This window comes from Rhinoderma darwinii, chromosome 4 (genome assembly GCF_050947455.1).
Source record: "Rhinoderma darwinii isolate aRhiDar2 chromosome 4, aRhiDar2.hap1, whole genome shotgun sequence".
Taxonomy (NCBI): Eukaryota; Metazoa; Chordata; class Amphibia; order Anura; family Rhinodermatidae; genus Rhinoderma; species Rhinoderma darwinii.
The window spans coordinates 358,773,983-358,788,043 of NC_134690.1; the positions used below are offsets into that span (position 1 = coordinate 358,773,983).

Below are 14,061 nucleotides of genomic sequence, written 5' to 3' on the forward strand. Positions count from 1 at the left end.
GCACCATCTTTCCTTGTACTCCAGGAAAAAGACGGGAAACGCACATCAACATGTATCTCTACTGAACTGTTCCCAATATACTAGCAAGTTTCTGTCCGATTTAGCCAAAATCCATAAGATAGCAATGCCACTTCGCGGTTACATCAATAGGCAGAGAGAATACAACACTCCCTCCACTACTGCTCTCTGAGTGCTCGGAGTAAGCAATGGAGAGCCACACTAGTGATGCTTTGTTAGAGAAAGCTGGTCTACAGCTTCTCTCCTTCAGCTCCAATAACCACCATCAGTTCCCAAGCACTGAACAGAAACCGCGTCCAGTGGTAATATCTGCGAACGCTGCAACAGATCTTTGTGGTCCCCAGGGCATTGGGACTACACGGGCATGCAGCCACCATTTGGGAGTTGATATCCGTCTGGCTAGGCGGAGAGGATCTCACTGCCTCTCATACTAGTCCAAACCCTCTGTCAGACGTTTTATACAGAGATCTCCATCCGATAACCGGGCTTTCTTCATACAGTTATAACAAGAATAACAGCTACAAGGTGATAAATGTACTTGGCCAGAGACTTGCCGTTTCCTGACCTTACAATATCACAAAGGGAACATAGGAGCGAGGAGCAAGAAAATCTCACTTTATTCTCATTTTAGGACAGTGGTTCATTTTAATGCATAAACACGATCGTCATCAATAATGAAATTTTAACATATACTCAATAAAAGCCTTATAAGCCATATCACTTTCCTTTTAATCCAATCTCCCCTTTTCCCAAACCATCCTCTTTCTTTGTACCATCCTCCCACCTCTCTGCCTATCGGAAACGCTTAGAGAGGACCTGTCACCTCTGACATCTGATTTTAGCAAAGTATTGAACTTCCAATAAAATAACAATTCTGGATCATCTTTTGTTAGCAGTCTACATTGTGCTGTTCCTCGGTTATTCCTCAGACATTTAGGAATAATTTGACAACTGGGTGTTACCAGTTTTGGGTGTGCCCCCACACCGACAATGTCCAATCAGTGCTCAGTCTTAAAATGTGTAGGGACACGATCTTTTGACAAAAGTAACGATAACACTGAGCGGTCAATCTATTCATAAATTTCTAGGAGGTACCGTCCGAATCCGGTCAGTGATTCGAGGAAAGATAGAACATGTCCTATCTTTCCTCGGATCGGAGACTCGGACCATTTTTCACGGACCCGATTCACCCGTCAAAGTGAATGGGTCCATGAAGATTATCGGGTGCCGTCAAAAACAGCCTGAGTGGCACAACGTTCGTGTGCAAGAAACCTTATAGAGGAATGGTACAACTTGGAGTTCTAAGAAAAGAAGTCCCATAATTGTAATTTCATGGCGAATACAAGTACTTACTAAAATAAACATGTCAGGAGAGGTGACAGGTCCTCTTTAAAGTGAATCGGTCACATTGAATGTGCGGTTTGATTGACGGGCAGTATGTTATAAAGAAGGAAGAACTTAGCATATTGATATATAGTTTTGCTGGAAAAGTTTATGTATAACTTGTAATTTATTAATGCAAATCACTGCTCCGTATTAGCTTGAGTCCAGTAGGTGGCCCTACTCCGTGATTAACAGCTATCTATGTATGCACATACGGGAAAGGCGATCACTGGGTGACTCCGCCCACTCGACAACTGTTGAAGTATTCTTGTTTTAGGGATCAGATGGATATCAATAACACCTTCATGCTGATGTGAAGAATACAAACTTGGGGCAAGACATAATTGAAGATCTAGTTACAAAGTAAACTAGCGACATAATTAACATTAGAATGTGTAAATTAAATGTCAGGAATGAGTTAAAGGGGTTGCCTGGGCACGGGGAGGTTTTTCATACTAATGACCTATCCACAGGACAGGTCATCAGTATATAAAATCGGTGGTGGTACGACACCCGGACCGATCAGCTGTTCCGGCTGTTATGCAGTGGCCAGTGTCGGAAGCAGATGGCTCCGTACACTGCATAGCGACCATGCTGTAGTGCTGCAACTCTGCTCCTATTCACTGTGAGCGGAGCCATTTGGTTCCGGCACGGACATCCGATGCCCGGGGGCAGCCGAAATAGCTGATGGGTGCGGGGTCCAGGTGTTGGACCCCCACCGATCATATACTAATGACCTATGCTGTGGATCGGTCATCATTATCAAAAACTGCTACAAGCTCGAACAACCCCTTTGGCTTTAAATAATTCTAAAATAATCCATCTGCAAATCCCAGTTCAAGGAGCGTACATGACCGAAGAGAAGTTGAGTTTGATCACAATGGACAAAGTATGTAAGTCTAAGTAGATTTCTGAAGAGGAGTACCAGCAATAAAAAGGTCTGGAGACAACATGATTTACATTAGTAACCAGTTTACCAAATACAAAAATTAAAGGGGTTTATCGGAGGGGGAATGATTGCCTATCAAAGTGTGATGAGTGAGGGTCCCAAGGGTCGGACGCCCACTGATCACACATTTATAGCCTATCCTATCCCCTTTAAAACTAACTTAGCCCTGTGATAAACTTTCCCTGTGTTGACCTTTATAGAACTCAATCGAAAGTAAACCATTTCACACATTGCAAAAACATTATCCAGTCCTCGAACACAAAAGTACCATAAAAAGTGTCTGAAGCTTGCAGTAAATACGGATACTACTAGGGCAACTGACGACTATACAATGGCACATTTCTTACTGCATTCAAGAACATGTCCTTTTGTTCCACTCTGGGACAACAGGCAACTTGGTTTGCAAATAATTGGACGACAAGATTTAAAATGCTAAAATCGGGGGAAGAGAGAACGGGGTAGTGGCCCAGAGAGGCAAGCACTTAAGTAAACATTAGTTATAGGCCTCAACCAAGTATGGATATAAACGCTATTTGAAAAGTACCCCCTCTCTGTTTCTTACCTTCCTCCCCAGTATTCTCCAATCCTGATTCTTCTTTGTTGACTGACAGCACCAACATAGCAACAAAGATTGTTAGAATCATACAAGTGTGCAGGGGGTTACTAGGGAGGAAGGGAAAGCTATGGCGGTATCTTTTCTATGAACTAGATTTATCAAATATAAATCCAATTGGAGAATATACCCCTATAGCATAAAAAATACCCATGTGTTATATGCAGCAGGTCAATGAAATGCAAGAAAAAAATATATCTCTATCAATCTATATACATACACATCTAAAAGCGGATGCGTTTTAAAATGTATGATGCTTGATACTTTGTACCCCTGATACTTTACATTTCTTTTCTAAATGCATCATTACTGGGATGGCCCATTATGCAACAAACATTCAACAAACATTATGTAACACAAGTTAACTTTCCAGATTGCTCTCCAAGACAGAACATTATATGGAGAGTTTATAGCTTATTTTGCAAAAGCCACAAGTTAGACATAAAAAAGGCAGAATGACAAATACCTTCTCTTTTGAATGAATAAAGGTTTCCAAAACAAATGACGTACTAAGCTGTAAGAGAAAAATAAATAGATTAATAAACAGCAACACAAACGCAATTCTTAGAGAACCCCTGTCTCCCCTCCTACTAAACGGGTTGTACTGCCATGTACACACTGGGAATACAAGTCAGTCCTCACTATCGATCCCATATAACAAGGACCAATACCTCTGCAACTACATTGTTTTCCTGTGTCCTATTTAAATCACGTGCAATATGTCCGCTAGGACCAGGAAGAGTCCGGGTGTATTCTCATACAATTCTCTATTACAGTCTATGGGAAGTTACAGAATTTGCCCAGCAAGCTCCATAAACTTTTATAGTAGAGAAGGTAAAGGCTGCCATAACTACTCAAATGTTAATGGAGAATTTATCCAACTCTCCTAGTGTTTCTTGCCCCATTTTGCCAGCTTACCACATGTAACAGGGGACATATCATCGCTATTGGACTTTTTGATGGGGATCCCAGTGTTAAACACCCAAATGTTTATGGCATATCCTTACAACACGCAGTAGCTTAAATCTGAACGGTTATGCCGCTTACATGAACCTTTTTTCTTCTTGAAGCCCATGTCTTTCAATTTCAACGGATGAGAAATAGAGCTGCAAACACCTTTGTGACCATTACAAAAAAAACAATATCACCGTGTGAACAAGGCATAAAAGGGTTGGGTACATCCAGCAGAGCTTTCCTACAGGAGAGTTCGCTACACTACAGTGCCCTAAGCTTGGTTTCAGTGACGTGCCGGGTGCCGGGAATTGAACAGCCAATCATTTTTCAGACTTTCAAACTTACTAGTACAATGAGCATTACCTTGGCAGTCATTAATGATACAGCTTTGGGGTCTGGTAGTGTGCTTGGGATACTGCTGCAGAGTTGCCACATAAACCTAAAGAACATGAAAACGGTTGAGTGCCTTGTATCTAGGAGTTCAAGGTCAGAAAGTGATAACAATTTAGGATGCTTACCCAAAATATGTGTGCTCAAAAATGTTCTTGTCCTGTAGAAATTGCATGTTGTCATGCCAAATCCACTGAAAAAGATAATTTTTATGATTAATTTTGCCGTAGTAACCGGTTTCATATTAACATACAACTGATGACATAAGTGTTTATTTCTCAGAGAGCTGCCCTCATCTGGTCTTGGTAGACATATAGTATATAACTGGTAGGTGTGCTTAAGAAACAATAAGATTGGATCTGTACACATCTGAGTAATCTCCAATATCGGACTGACTCATATTAAAGAATTCTACAGTTACTTTACATACCTCCAGAAGTTCTGAAGAGACGTCAAACTTTACTTCCTTGCTGGTTTCCTCCTCTGGTTCCACACGTTTATAGAACAGCATATATGCACTGTGCGTCTAGAACGGGTTAAAAAAATAAATAAATAAATAGATAGGTATCTATCTATATCTCTCATATATATCTCTATCTAGATATATATATATATATATATACACACACACGTTAGATCCTACTACTATCATCTCTCATAGACATGAAATTGTTTCTAGAGGACCAGGTGGCATTCTTGAAAATGTCGAAAATTGTACACTGGGGTGGACTGTCCAGGAAATTCCCACATCCCTAATAGAATGGGTGCTGAGTACTTTGGGTGCTTTCCCTGACCCAATACACTTGTAGATAGTAGATCAAATTCAGCAGAACATGGAAATTTCTACTGTGACACAATCTGGCCAGGAAAAACAGAATCTGAACAGCCCAGAGAAAAGGTAATGGAGAGACATATGTGATCGCGCACACACACACGCACACTGATACTTGTAGCAAGGGGGGGGAGAGACAACCTGCATTGAATGCAACAATTCTCATAAAGGCTAAGTACTTAAGGGAAGATTCTAGTATATTAAATAAATGTTGACCCTATAAGACTACATTCACACCTTTAATTCTTTGTAGTTTGGCCACTTCAATATTTTACAACTGCAGCCAAACGTTACATGGTAAAACTAGTTTTGCGTTGTAAAAAAAAAAAAAAAAATGTAAACATCACAATGCATTGAAAAACTAAATTTTTTTTTATAGCATGCTGTAAGTGGATTTTTTGAATGGGGGAAAAAAAAAACAAAAAGGAAAAAGAAATCCCGAGAGAAGTCCTATCCTTGACTGATTTACTTGTGGTTCTATCCATTCTCACTACATGGGGGAGAAGTGATAAGGAACATGACTTCTCTTTGGTGATCTCTAAACCCAAGTCATCCCGCACTAGGCATTAGAAAGTATCCGTTTTTCCTGGAGTGTTCCTTTAGGCCAGGATCAGACAAACAGTTTTGACTTTTTTCTTTTTTTTAAAGCCAAACACAGAAATGGATACAAAAGAAAGGAGATGCATTAAAACTGTGTGATTGTGGCCTTGGGACACTTTTATCATCATTCACTTTAATAGTCCAAAAGCCACCTTGTACATTGGCCATTCTTTACATACCTTTTCAAAGGAGAAGTCCATAAATTTATCTGTTACAGAGTCATAGGTCTTTGTCTGTGCAGAAAAGAAAACGCAAGACATTATGAAAATTATATTTTTGCTTTACCAAAAATACAGCTGCATTTGCTACTGTGTTTAAAATGGAGATACCGACTTGTACCAACACATTTATGCAAGTACTTACAAATGATATATAATGTTAGACTAAAGATAATGCTATCCAAAACGCAACAACACAAAAATGTAGAAGCTCATTGACTTACAACCAAGTGCATCCCTTCTGGCCACTACACAGTACATCTATAGCCAAAGTGAGAAATGAAAACGTCACTTCTGCGGCTACCTTCCTCAGGTAAGAGAACGCAGATCCCAGGTGAGCAGCATATTAAAGGGGTTATCCGGGAGTTTTCAAATGTTGCAGGAGGGCAAAAAAGGGTATAAAATAATAAACAGGTACTCCAATTTTGAAACGCCCCCTGCTCCAGCGCTGACATCCCATTCGCTGCCGCTCCGGTCCCAGAAGCACCTGCTGTGGTCAGGAAACGTTTATCGGTCACGTGCCACTGCAGCCAATCACTTGCCTCAATGGTACTGGCGCCGAGGCCAGCGAATCGTCCCCGCGGCACTTGACCGCAGCAGGAGCTTCTGGGACCAGAGTAGCGGCGAAAGGGATGTTATTGGTGGGGCATTTCAAAGGGTGAGTACCAGTTAGTTTATTATTTTATACCCTCCCTGTCCGCCTGCAAAATTTGAAGACCATCAGATAACCCCTTTAAATGCTTATGTAACCTTGAATTAAAGGAAAGTTATTTTTTATTAAGTGCAGGGAGAAAAAAAAAAAATCTTCTGACCATGAAAAAGCAACAGAAAATAACATTAAAAACTGTGTACACAGCCAACATATTTTTAATAAATCAATGTTTTGTGTGATTCCCAACAACTTTTAAATTTACTTTTCCCCAAAAAAAAAAGAAAAAAATGTTTTACTCTAAGATACAGCTCCTTTGTATCCTGTATACATAGACGCTGTATCGTTCCATCCAAGCAGATTCTGTCAATTCTGCGGAGCGGAGACCTCGACTGAAAGCTGGTCCTGTGTGTGTCTGACACACAGAATTCAGCTAACAATGATCACATCTTAGTTCATCAGATTTGACAGAACAATACAGCTTCTAAGTATACAGAATACATTGATGTATCTTAAAGTAAAAACATTTTTTAAAAATAAATTTAAAATAGTGGTTTCAAATCACATAAAATATTGCTTAAAAAAAAAACAAAATACATTTTCAAAAGGTGTACACAGTCTTTAAAGTGTGAACAAATCCATAGAATCCTGTCAGAGCCCTGCAGAGAAAAAAAAAGAAAATTTGAAGGGAACAAGGAGGATTTTCCACCCTTTATATACTTAATAGCAGGGCAAAACAACATTTTTTTTAATTAGAAATTAATCTAAAATTTTAATTTAAAAGAGAACTGCCCAAAATACATACAGTATTGCCCTTTTATTGCCTTTGCTTGTTACCTTTGTTCAGGAGATCCATCTACCTTATACTATAGAAAGAACGTTAAATCCATGAAGTTTTTCAAGATGAAGTCACAGCACAGTTCTTGTGATCAATACCAATAAATAGTGATACAATCTTGTGTAACCCGTTTAATGGTCCTTACAAACGTTATTGAAAACGTGCAGATCAGAAAATTGGAAGAGAAACTGAAGAAAAGTTGCATTGTAATGCACGGAGCCTCAAACATAATTCTATTATTATCGCTGTTGTAAGGGAAGATAGCCCACACATTAATGGGAACTTTGTGGTTGTTGAACTGTCAACAGATTAACTTACTGTCATTTCCCCACCAAAACATTCTGAAGCAAGCTGAGCTGAATCAAAGGGCTTCACTTCAGCATCATTAAAAAGATACCTAGGGTGAAGAAAAGAAAAATGAGACACCTCATTTATGAGAAGGATTTTTTTTTTAGGTGGAATGTTATGTCATGTAGATTAGTTTTGGACTGCTGATCAACTCTTTCACTGCCCCTTGCTTTTAGAAGTGAATTGAAGGTGGGATGCGGTACTATAGCTTTAAATGAGCTGTCCACTCAGGACCAATTCTATTTGTCCCAGTAGAGAGCCATTAAAAATTGTGTTCTTGCTCTTGAGGACCTGACCATGTACTATATAACATTCACACATTGACCTCACTCCTAATGCTACATTTCCCCTGCAGTATTGTAGTCAGACCCTCCACCACAATAAGCTCATCGATGGAGCTGCCTCAGGAAAGCATGCTCATTTATCTAAAAACTAAACGTGTTTTAAGGTTGTATTTCTGACCATTATATGGCTTGTATTCTGCATCATTTAGCAGATTTCCCCTCTGCAGGCTTTCTTTAATTCTAAATAGTAATGAATAATGTAGCTGAGAATCCAGCACTGGGATGACATGGAACTCTTACCATAAATTCTCATTCTTTCTTACTCTGCTCTTGCTTCCTCCCCATGCGCACCCCTCCATAGACTTACATGCAGCGTATGTATTGCTGACTCCCTTTCTCTCTCTGCTCCCTCCTCCTCCCTTCCCTCTCCATAGACTTCTATGGGCAGGCAGTGGAGAGACAAACCCCCACATTCTGCAGTCTGTCTCCTTTCCGCTGTAACCAGGGACGGACTTTGCTTGACAACGGGAGGTGGACAGCAGATTACAGGAAGGGAAACAACTACTGGCAGTAACTTCACACAGAATTTGAATGGCTAAAACAACTACATTTTAACAGTAAGTAAATTACAGTTGATATATATCAGGCATGCTATTAGATCAGCTTAAGTTGCTTGAAAAGTTAGAGTCCATTTAACTCATACATACAAATAGCTGAGTACATGGAGCATGGTGTAAACATGCTTTGTGAACACACTTTATACATATACATAAACGAGTGAACAGATATCTCGCCCCTATACCTGTGATCAGTGAGATCTGTGTTTCAGGAATACATTTCAGTACAATGTATGTTAAAAAGCTGTAGCACAGTGTTTGGTTAAAGAGGCTGTCGACTCCGAAAACCATCCTAAACTACAGCAAATCAATAAATAGCTAAAAAGACACCCATACAGAATATGCAATTTTTATCTTTCTACTCACTTGCGTTCCCCCCTCCGTAAGCCCGAAAAGGTCTACACGCTGCATGCTGATGCATAGAGCTGACTACTAAGCTCGGCCATATAATGAAGAGCACTACTTCGACTAGTCATCAGCATGCAGCACTCGGCCCGTTTGCGGGCTTACAGTGGGAGAATGCGTGTGAATAGAAATATTGTAGATTCAGAATCAGCATCTCAAGCTATTTATGGATTACCGTAGTTTAGGGCTCTTCATTGGCGACAGATTCCCTTTAAATTAATTTGTTGAAAATGAAAACAAACCTTAAATGACTGTTATAATGAACGCCAAGTACAGCAATCTACTAAAAGCACCTTCGAGGCATGCTGGGTTAACAGTTTTGTCTAATCACATCTTGCATGTAAATAATCTTACTACTACCACCCTTATTACTGTGGCCTTGACTAACCAAATTATTTCCCAATAAAGTGTTACACTGACTAAGCTGAAAACTTCTGCCATCTGAACAGGAGAAACAGCATGGAATTTAAAGTGGCAATTTCTCACATGTATACCCTCAATTTATTCCGACAGTTACTCACAGGACATATTATTTGTTACACACATATATATATATATATTGTAACATAGCACTTATTTTTTATGTTTGCAAGGTCTCTATTGCAGCTGTAATGGCGTCAGTAGTAGCAGTACAAATAATGATAACCAAACCCTCCATATGCCCAGACTATCCTAATGGAAGAAAAAAATGTATAAGAAAAAAACAAAAACGTAGCCCGCACCTTCTAACAAAGTGAAATAAATGGTCAGGTGCAAATCTGCAGTGAGTGCAATGCGTACGCAAACAAAAACACAAAGATGTAGCACAACTCTGCGGGTGCCAAGATATATGCACATACTTAAAGAGGCTCTGTCAGCAGTTTATAAGTGCCTTATCTCCGACCTAATCAGATAGTCGCTGTAATGTAGATCCGTTTTTTGTTTTTTTTCTAAAACTTTTATTTTTGACGGAGTTATGACTATTGTTTGTTTTATGCTAATTTCTTCTAAATGCCCAATTGGGCGTTTTTTTACTTTTGACCAAGTGGGCGTTGTAAAGAGAAGTGTATGACGCTGACCAATCCGCGTCATACACTTCTCTTCATTCATGTTCAGCTGTACCCTCAGCACAGCGTGATCTCACGAGATCACGCTGTGCAGTCACTTAGTCCCACATTAAAACTACCGGAGTGTCGGGAGAATGAAAAGACATCGGCTCCTGGCTTTAAAAAAAAAACAAAAAAAAACTGTTCTTATCTACATTACAGCGAATATCAGATTAGGTAGGAGATCGGGCACTTATAAACTGCTGACAGAGCCTCTTTAATATTTTAATCATTTGGAATTGCATTACTAATATATTTACTATACTTTAACTGTCAGGTGAGACAAATTGTGTCAGCCCACCTGCCACAACATGGAGACCTCATTTAGTTATGTCCTTACACTATTATACCTCGCCTCTCTATCTCTTGTGCCCAAGTATAGTAAGTAATTTATGCCATGTAAAATTGTAACATTAAGTGCTGCTGCATCATGGAATAAAAATATTAGATATTCATCTTGTACGTCATTGAATCTCGGCAAACCCTGCTGCGTACAGGTGTTCTCATAATACTAACATTTATCCCATATTTACATATTTGACCGCGGGGGGCCCAATGCCTGGGAAGCTTAAAGAGGCTCTGTCTCCAGATTTTGCAGCCCCTATCTGCTATTACAGCAGATAGGCGCTGCAATGTAGATTACAGTAACATTTTTCTTTTTTTAAAACGAGCATTTTTGGCCAAGTTATGACCATTTTCGTATTTATGCAAATGAGGCTTGCAAAAGTACAACTGGGCGTGTTGAAAAGTAAAAGTACAACTGGGCGTGTATTATGTGCGTACATCGGGGCGTGTTTACTACTATTACTAGCTGGGCGTTGTGTATAGAAGTGTCATCCACTTCTCTTCAGAACGCCCAGCTTCTGGCAGTGCAGCACTGTGACGTCACTCACAGGTCCTGCATCGTGTCGGCACCAGAGGCTACAGATGATTCTGCAGCAGCATCGGCGTTTGCAGGTAAGTCGATGTAGCTACTTACCTGCAAATGCTGATGCTGCTGCAGAATCAAGTGTAGCCTCTGGTGCCGACACGATGCAGGACCTGTGAGTGACGTCACAGTGCTGCACTGCCAGAAGCTGGGCGTTGTGAAGAGAAGTGGATGACACTTCTATACACAACGCCCAGCTAGTAAAAGTAGTAAACACACCCCGATGTACGCACATAATACACGCCCAGTTGTACTTTTACTTTTCAACACGCCCAGTTGTACTTTTGCAAGCCTCATTTGCATAAATACGAAAATGGTCATAACTTGGCCAAAAATGCTCGTTTTTTAAAAATAAAAACGTTACTGTAATCTACATTGCAGCGCCTATCTGCTGCAATAGCAGATAGGGGCTGCAAAATCTGGTGACAGAGCCTCTTTAACTATCACTAGAACAAGGGTCCCGAACCGCCCCCCCCTTCCCCCAGTATCTCCTCACTGCACCCTCCACAGTGAGGAGTATGAATAGTGCGGAGGAAGAGCATGTGCCCTGACACTCTATTCAATGTCTATGGGGCTGACCAAACCAGCCAAGCTCTGTATTTGGCAGCCCCTGTCCGTCCCCATCAGCTCCCCATCTCAAACTTTGAATGGAGCGGCAGGGTGCATGGTCTTCCTCCGTTCCATTCAAACTACTCCTCACTACGATCGCGAAGTGAGGAGGAACTGGTATTCAGGACTCCGATTCTAGGGATCAGTGGAGGTTCCAGTGATCATACATTTATCACCTATGGATAGGTGATAAATGTTAATCTTGGGACAACCCCTTTAAGCTGCTAACTTCCTGAGTCTAAGAAGGAGAAAATATGACAGCACAAAATTAACAATTTTTTTTTTTTTTTAGAATTCATCAGACGGACTACCTTATAACTTGCAGCCTATAGAAGGTTACATCATGGTTAGACAAATCATAGCAGGCATCCGGTGCACATGTAGTCTTTAAGTCAAAGCTTCTTAAACGGTGAGGCAGGTTTTACTGGTGAGGCGCCCCTCTGCAATTGTTGGTTAGGGGCAATTTTTACAGATGTGATTAGAAGCTGAACAGGACATTCTATGGTTACACCAATCTCTGAATTAGCAAAATAACAGACTCATGTTGAGCTTATTTTAATGTTCTACTGGATTCAGGAGACAAATTGTAAAATATATTGAGGTTTCAAAAATAAATTAAAAAAATTGGCAGACTACGACTAATGGTGAGGCTCAGGCATCACTATGTTCTGGTGGGTGAAGCCAAAGTATAAAAAGATTGAGAATCCCTACTTTAAGGGGGTTTTCACATCAGGGACATTTATGACGTATCCACAGGATATGTCATAAATGTCAGATAGATGCGGGTCCCACTTCCAGCACTATGTAATAAGGTGTGCACACTGCTGACACTTATTTATTGGGGGGGGGGGACTCTGCTGGAGCAGGGGGCATTCTTTTGGCACGGTTTATGGTGGGAACTCTACTTGCACAATCCACAACGAAGTACAATGCGAGTGAAATGAGTTTAATACATGCAAATTTATTTGCACATTTTTCAAGTTATCTTCCGAAAAAGGACCTGCAGCGGCTCCTAATATACTACTTCAATAATAATGCAGTAGATCCGCCCGGTACCAGCCCATTTTCTTGCTGGCTACTAGATTTTGTCCCGGCCTGGGTTACAGAATACAATCAATGTGAATAAAGTCTGTGCTGCAGGAGCGACAACTTACCACTTATTATTTTTGTAAGCATGTGGGTTCACAATGTCTCTAATGAAGCTGTAGTAATGACCACCATCAGCTGTACCAGTATGAACAGTGACACCGATTAAATCGTACTCGTAGCTCTCAGTCTCCTTTAGATCTTCTCCATCTTCCTTTAAACCTTAAATGTTAACGCAATACACATAAGGATATCAAATATGGAAGTTGGAAACCGTTTCACACGGACAATACACGTATACATTTATTTTTTTTACAATTGCTGCAGTGTGTAGAAAAGCTGAGACAAGGCAAGGGGATTTTCTGACATTGAAAATGGGAGAGAAAAACATAACAAAAACACCAAAAGTTCTTACAAAATATGTTTAACGGGATTTAAACAATAGGACATTTTCTGAGGACACACTCACTTTAACCCCTTAAGGACACAGCCAATTTTGGCCTTGAGGACAGAACAATTTTTTAATATTTCCCATTTTGCATCCCGGCGCTCATAACTTTATTTTTTGTACGACCTAGTTGTACGAGACTGTTTTTTACGGGACGAGTTGTACTTTTTGTAGGTACCATTTTTTGGTACAAATGCATGATCGTTTAATTTACATAGATTTTTATTTTAGCGAAGATGCAGGAAAACGCTGCAGTTTTTTTTTATTTTTTAAATTCTTTATACCATACACCGATAAATCATAAATAATGTTATACATTTCTTGTACAGGTTGTTACGGTCGTGGTGATATCAAATATGTGCCGATATTGTTTAATGTTTTGGGACTTATTTTAAAAAGTTTATTCATTGTAAAAAATGTGTATTTATTTAACATTCATTTTTTTTAAATTAATTTTACTTTTGTTTTTTTTAATCCCATAGAGGGATTTTTAAACTAATGTACTAATATCCATATGCCAGTACATTAGCCGGTGTACTGATTGTACACAGGCAGTTGTTAGGGCATACCTCAGTACACCCTATCAACAGGAAATATGGTCAGACAGCCCTGGGGTCCTTCAATGGACCCTAGGCTGTCTGGCCATACAAGTTATGGGCCTTGATCGCTTCACAGGCATTTCCTGTGATGCGATCAAAAGGGTAGTCCCCCCCTGCTCCTATTCACTTTGAATGACATGACCAGTTTTGATCGCGGCATTCAAGGGGTTAACGGCGGACAGAAGAAGTTTCTCTTCTCTCCATCGCT

At 40.0% G+C, this 14,061-nt stretch overlaps 1 protein-coding gene across 2 annotated transcripts in view; it reads right to left on the reverse strand.

Moving 5' to 3' along the window:
* USP34 (ubiquitin specific peptidase 34) overlaps window positions 1-14,061 on the reverse strand; it is a 133,917-nt gene that overhangs the window by 35,672 nt on the left and 84,184 nt on the right. For both annotated transcript variants that reach the window (XM_075863007.1, XM_075863006.1), the window contains 7 exons: window positions 12,875-13,028; window positions 7,763-7,841; window positions 5,919-5,972; window positions 4,738-4,833; window positions 4,436-4,500; window positions 4,281-4,356; window positions 3,430-3,477 (listed from right to left, as the gene is read on the reverse strand). In XM_075863007.1, coding sequence (XP_075719122.1) covers window positions 3,430-3,477; window positions 4,281-4,356; window positions 4,436-4,500; window positions 4,738-4,833; window positions 5,919-5,972; window positions 7,763-7,841; window positions 12,875-13,028 — 572 coding nt within the window. The remainder of the gene's footprint in view (window positions 1-3,429; window positions 3,478-4,280; window positions 4,357-4,435; window positions 4,501-4,737; window positions 4,834-5,918; window positions 5,973-7,762; window positions 7,842-12,874; window positions 13,029-14,061) is intronic.